This window comes from Condylura cristata, unplaced genomic scaffold, assembly GCF_000260355.1.
Source record: "Condylura cristata isolate star-nosed mole 26May11 unplaced genomic scaffold, ConCri1.0 scaffold00027, whole genome shotgun sequence".
In the NCBI taxonomy this organism is placed as follows: domain Eukaryota; kingdom Metazoa; phylum Chordata; class Mammalia; order Eulipotyphla; family Talpidae; genus Condylura; species Condylura cristata.
In genome coordinates, this window is record NW_004567128.1 from 22,458,559 (window position 1) to 22,464,558 (window position 6,000).

The 6,000-nt window shown below is 34.4% G+C and overlaps 1 protein-coding gene across 1 annotated transcript in view; it reads right to left on the minus strand.

Moving 5' to 3' along the window:
* MED14 (mediator complex subunit 14) overlaps positions 1–6,000 on the minus strand; it is a 58,872-nt gene that overhangs the window by 33,393 nt on the left and 19,479 nt on the right. The window contains exons 11-12 of the mRNA XM_004689952.2: positions 3,541–3,666; positions 1,576–1,654 (exon numbers count right to left, since the gene is read on the minus strand). Coding sequence (XP_004690009.1) covers positions 1,576–1,654; positions 3,541–3,666 — 205 coding nt within the window. The remainder of the gene's footprint in view (positions 1–1,575; positions 1,655–3,540; positions 3,667–6,000) is intronic.

Genomic DNA, 6,000 nt, shown 5'->3' on the forward strand with positions numbered 1-6,000 from the left:
TGTATTAGATCTTCTTCCCTGGAATCCTTTACTCTCCAGCCCCGCATTAGCAAACTGATAGCTTCAGGGGAAGCCCAAGAGAGCACACTTGAAAGGTGAGGTGGGTACCAGGCCTACCTCTCATCCTGAACCAGGAATCCCTTTTCTCACAGCCTCTGTTCCCTGTGGTTTATGACTACACACTCTGAACACAGGTCCAGATGCTCCAGAGGAGGGAGACGTGGGTGTGCCCTCAGAAGCCCAAGGTCTAGAAGCCACTTGTCAAGAAGTCTATGTATATGATATGCCTGGCAGCATGCCTTTTCCCCTACAATGGGACTAGACAGGCATCTGTTCTTGCAGTGCTTTTGCTAAGCACAGGCCAGGTTATAGGCTGATAGAAGGAAGAGTGGGCACGCCCTCTGTGTCTCTGAAGCCTGCAGTCTAGAAGCCTTCTGTCCAGAGGTCCATTATTATACAATACGGCTCTAACATGATTCATTTAAACAATATCAGCTGTTCACATGTTATCTATCTGTTGGCATTAAAAAAAATTCCTTTTAGTGAAAAATAAAAATTCCTTGATTATAATGAAGTCTTCAAATACAAAGCAAAGCTGCTAAGACTAGGTAGGCTAGAAAATCACAAAAGCAACAGATCACACTGAATGAGCAATCATTCATTGGTCAATCACTCATTCAATAGTTCATTCATTCATTTATTTTGGTTTCCCAGCCTGCAATCTCCCATTTTTCACTTCTGATCTCTGAAATTTATTATAATTTCTTAAATTCTTTTGTAATAATTTTTAAAAATTTATTTATTTATGCATATAAAACTGGGGTACAGGCCAGAGGTGCAGGGGCAGTGAGAGGATTCGTCAGAGACAGAGTGGGGAGCAGAACAGGCAGATCGACAAAATACACTGCTGAGGGGAACAGTGGGCAAGACAGGAGAGGTCTGCTGTGCCATGTGGGTCACCTCCAGGGCAGGGATCAAACTCGTACTGAAGTAGCTTCAGCTAGCTTGCAGTGCTGTGTCCTAACCCACTGTGCCACCATGGAGGGCCTCTTTTGTATTAATTTTAAAGAACACTTTGTTAAAGTTGCCATAAAGTGGTATCTTTGTATATCATGTAGTAATGAAACCTTAGAAAATTATCTCTACCTGCATTTTCAATTTTATTTAATTTAGCAGTATAAAACACTCAAAGGACTTTAAGACAAATTAAATGACATTATCAGAAGACAGAAAGGACTATTCTCTAAGTGTCAGCCAGCAGGTTCACAGCATGAAGGTTATTCTGGATAAGAACAAGACTATTGGAGAGAATACTATGTTCTCTGTTGAGTGATTGAGCAGGAGAAAATGTATCATGGGATGCAAATTAAGTGCTTCTGCATTTGTTCTCTAGGGGAATTTGATACAAAGCACTGCCATCTTGGATCTATTATGAGAAAATTTACATTCTCTTGGGACCACAAGGTGCTCAAGTTTCATGTCATAAACATTAAGGACAGTGACTGATAAAGAGTAATGGTGAGGGAAATATATCTTGTTTCCACTTTTAGTCTTGATCTAAATAAATAAGCTTACTTAAGTTGTTGAATCCAAGGAATAATCCGTTTCATGTCATCATTCACAGATTTCTCCATGTCATCTAGCGTGGTTTGATCTATAGAGTAAGACAGTTTATTAATTAATAGCTTATACAAGACAGAAAATTACCTAGTAGCACAAGACACAAGTAAAAATTATTGTTTTAGGAAAAAAGTGTTGTTTTTGAATCAAAACTAAATCAAAGCAAAACTAAACATATCATTAAGTATTAATTTGTTTTCTCTCAAACATTTAGGGAGAACCACGGTTAAGAAAATTAATACAAACATACACTAGTAGGAAGAAAAAGTTACAAATGAATTAATTATATGAATTAATTAATATGTATACATACATATTAATTAACACATATTAATTAATTCTTTATCTATTGAATGACAAAACTCAGTCTAGGTAACATTTCTAAATGTGTATTTAAAACTCACAGTATGATTCAATTATTAAATACAATGGTCTCTGGCATAAGCCAAGAGTTGTTCTCTTAAAATTGACATGCTACAAGAAAAAAGAAATTGACTTGCTACCTGTCACTTTGAATTTTTAATAAAACTAGAAAATGTTAATAGAACATTGAGCAAAAAGCAAGATATAATTTCAAGGAAAAAAAGCATACAAAAAAATTAGAAAGGCATATTGCTAAGAGCTGGATTGTATCTCTCCAAATTCTATGTTGAAGCTCTAACCCCTAATGTGATACTTAGTTAGAGGTAGGGACTTTGGTAGACAATTAGGTTTAGATGATGTTAGTGTCTTTCACGATGGGATTTCCCCCTTATAGACAGAGCTTTTTTTCTCTCTTCCTGCCACTTGACACAACAGTGGAAAGGCCATCATCTTAAAAAAAAAAAAAAAAAAAAAAAGCCACCTTCCTAGCTATGTTTAAGCTAGGAATAGGGTCCTCTTGACCATAACTTGATCATAGTAATCTGATATCAGACTTTCAGTCTCCAGAGTTATGAGAAAATTAATTTCTGTTGTTTAAACCACCCAAACTGTAGTGTGTTATGGCAGCCCAAGCACACTAAGACAAACATACATCCCCTAAATTAACAATGATTGCCAAGTGGCAGCTTTTTGTTTGTGTGCTTCTTTCACTTTTACATATATTTAGGTTTTTAAGATGAGTATGTACTGTATTGATCATCAAAAACAGTTTTAAAAGTTTTGAAAAACAAACACTGCCCTGTTACAGTTAGTAAACAGTTAAAAGCTATGTTAATAACGTATAACCTATCACAGACATCATAAAAGTGATGTTCTTCAAAAGAATGAGGGCAGTATTTTATGACCAGCCCATAGAAAAATCTATTTTTATAAGTCATAGTCAGAAAATGTTTTTAAATCAATCTTGCTTAATATTCATTTCAAGTACATATATGTGCTAATATAGTCAAGAACATAGTTCTATTAGTAATACAAAAGCACTAATTGCTAGTATTTCATTTCAAGACACCAACTTAATAACACACTATATTAGAAATCAAACTTTAATTTTACTATGCTTAAATCAGAAAAACACCCTTTCCTCCAGGGTACTATATACCTAAGCTATCTTAGATATATATACTGTCATAAGCATGTTCTTCAGCTACAAATGACATTAGACTCCTTTATAATCCTTTCCATGTTACCCAGCTATCACTGTTAACATAAATAACATAAGCCATCAACATTATTACTTTTAATATGAGAAAAATAACTTGAATGCATTTCACATTGGAAAACTGAATTTGTGGTACAGTAAAATTCAAAATTCAAAGTAGAGTTAAAATAGGATGCTAAGGGACAGACATCAGGCAAAATTACTACTCCCATACCTACCTTCTACATACTTACACCATCCCTCCCATACCTAATGGCAGAAAATTTCTATTTTGCCTCTGTCAAAAATATTTTTCCTCAGAATTAGTGACTAAGTTGCACAATGATTTAGCAACTTACCAAGTCCATAAAGCATCAATTGGAACATTCCAGAATGCAAATCTACAAAAATGTGTAGACACTCCGAATTACCACAGGGCTCCAAGATGGGAACAATAAGAGCAGGAAGTGCAGTCTCTATAGAAGCTGGACAATAAAGAATTAAAAATTATTTCTATCTCAATATTCCCTCCACCACCACCCCAATTTTTTCCTCCATGAACAGAAATAACTACAGAATTATCCTGTGTTAGGAGAGAAAATTGAACTGTTCAAAATTAGAATAGTGTTATTATGTCAGTTTGTTGCTGAAAAGGAAGAATGTAATCTTCAGGGTGACTCTGAAACAAACATTCCTGTCTCAAATAATACAGGAAAAAAACCCTCCAAGATCCCTTTAAATATGTTAAAAAAATATATAACCTCATCAAGTTAGATGAATTTTTGAGTTTTACTCATAATTAGTAATGTTAATTGTAGAATGATTTCATTTTTAATATGCTTGGAAAAACTAATTGGCAAATGGAATGAATTTCTTCTGTGACCTAAATAATTTTAATGTCTCTCAATAAAGAAGTTTTCTTCAATTAGGGCCCAGGTATTTAAAAACAAACTATAAAATGCTATTGGCTACATAGGAAAAAATGTTTCCAAGTCATTGGTGTATCTCATTTTTAAGTTAAAGATGAAATAAAAACACAGGCAGCTGTTAAATACAAAACTCAAAGTTGCCAATACACTTGTTCTAGAATTCCACAGAATGTCCACCAGGCCCAATTAATTCCCCCCTTAATCGCACAAACAGGCATACTGAAATTTAGTATAGGAGCGAAGAACTGAATGTACACCATGTGCCAGTCAGACTGAGAAGTTGTAAAAGGAATACATTATTCTAGTTCCCAGGTTCCTCTAAAGCTATAGTAAAGAAGGCAGGGAAGAAAGTGGTAATGAAAATCTAGCCTTTCACCTGGTGTGCTTTCTCTAAGATACTTTTGTTAAAAAAAGAAATACCATCTTCCCATGTTTGCCATTATAAAGGTGCTTTAGGGTCTCCCTGGTAGCACAAGAGGTTAAAGCACAGCATTATGAAGTTATCTGCAGCTACTGCAGCACAAGTTCGATCCCCAGCCAAGGAGCTGATCCACATGGCACAGCAAACCTTTCCTTTCTCACCCAATGTTCCTCTCAGCAGTATATTTCAGTTGATCTGCCCGTTCTGCTCCCCAGTCAATTTCTCTGTCTCTAGTCAATTCTCTCACCACCTACACCCCGGGCCTGTACCTAGTTCTTGTATGCATATCTTTAAATTTAAAAAAAGGTGCTTTAAAAAGTACTAAAAAAATGTACATTATCTGTGCTCTTGTGAATCAAAGAAATAAAGCAAAATCTCTATTATGAATCTACAATAAGTGAAATGAGTGAGGTTATCAATAGTACTCTTTATATAAATTATTACACAACTGAATAAAAGCAAAAACACTGCAGGAGACAAATGAACCAGGTGAAAATAAAATGTTTTCAGAAAAATCTAACATATATTTGCAACAAATGTTTAATATGCAGGTCCAGCACAACTCCCATTTACAAAAATTTAGCATCTTTAAAGGATTTCAAAGGGAAGTGGTGGTGGCTGATGACAACTTCCATTTTATCTTGCAGAATTAAGACCCAATGAATCTTATGCTAAACACTGATAGGTCTAGTGGACATCTCCACCTCTCCCACAATATATATTTAAATACAACATTCACCAGATTTCTGGCATACCCTTAATTTCTTCTTTTAAGCCAACACTGCATTTTTGTTAAATTAACTTGCCCTATTTTGGGGGTGGTGAGACCCTATTTGACATTTCTATCATTGAAAGAATATTATATTCTAAATGCAAATTTACTTTTTTGTGTGTTTTCTCCAGCCAGCATCTTTAGGTTCTTTGTTCTTTGGTTTTAATCTACATCTTAGAAGCTGCTTTGTATAATGAATTGAGCTGGGTCTTATGATGAACTTGAAAGTCAGTAACTTTGTTCCTATTGCTATTAAGGTTTCACATTTCTACTGCACTTCACCTATGTCATCTCACTAAATTAAAGACTATTCACTCTTAGTACAAGATAATTGCAGCCAAAAACAACTAGGCTAGGGACATTAAATAACATTCACTATGATACTGTAAAACTATATTCTTAGAACAAAAGCACCTATTTTCTAAACGACTGAGTGTCCGCCAAAGCTCTGAATATAATTATTTGCTTATTAAATTTAGAAGATTTTTCATTATGTGTATGTATCTATAGTTTTTATTTTTAATCCTATTAATGTTAACAATTCATTTTTTAAAAAAAGGATAATGTCTGTTTCATCCAAAAAGGTATATTTTTTAACTTTTTTTTCTTTTTTTATTACAAAAGTTTATTTTTACATCATTTTGTACATTTTTTTTTTCCATCTTGATTGTAATCCCCGCGGGTTTCCCATCACCAA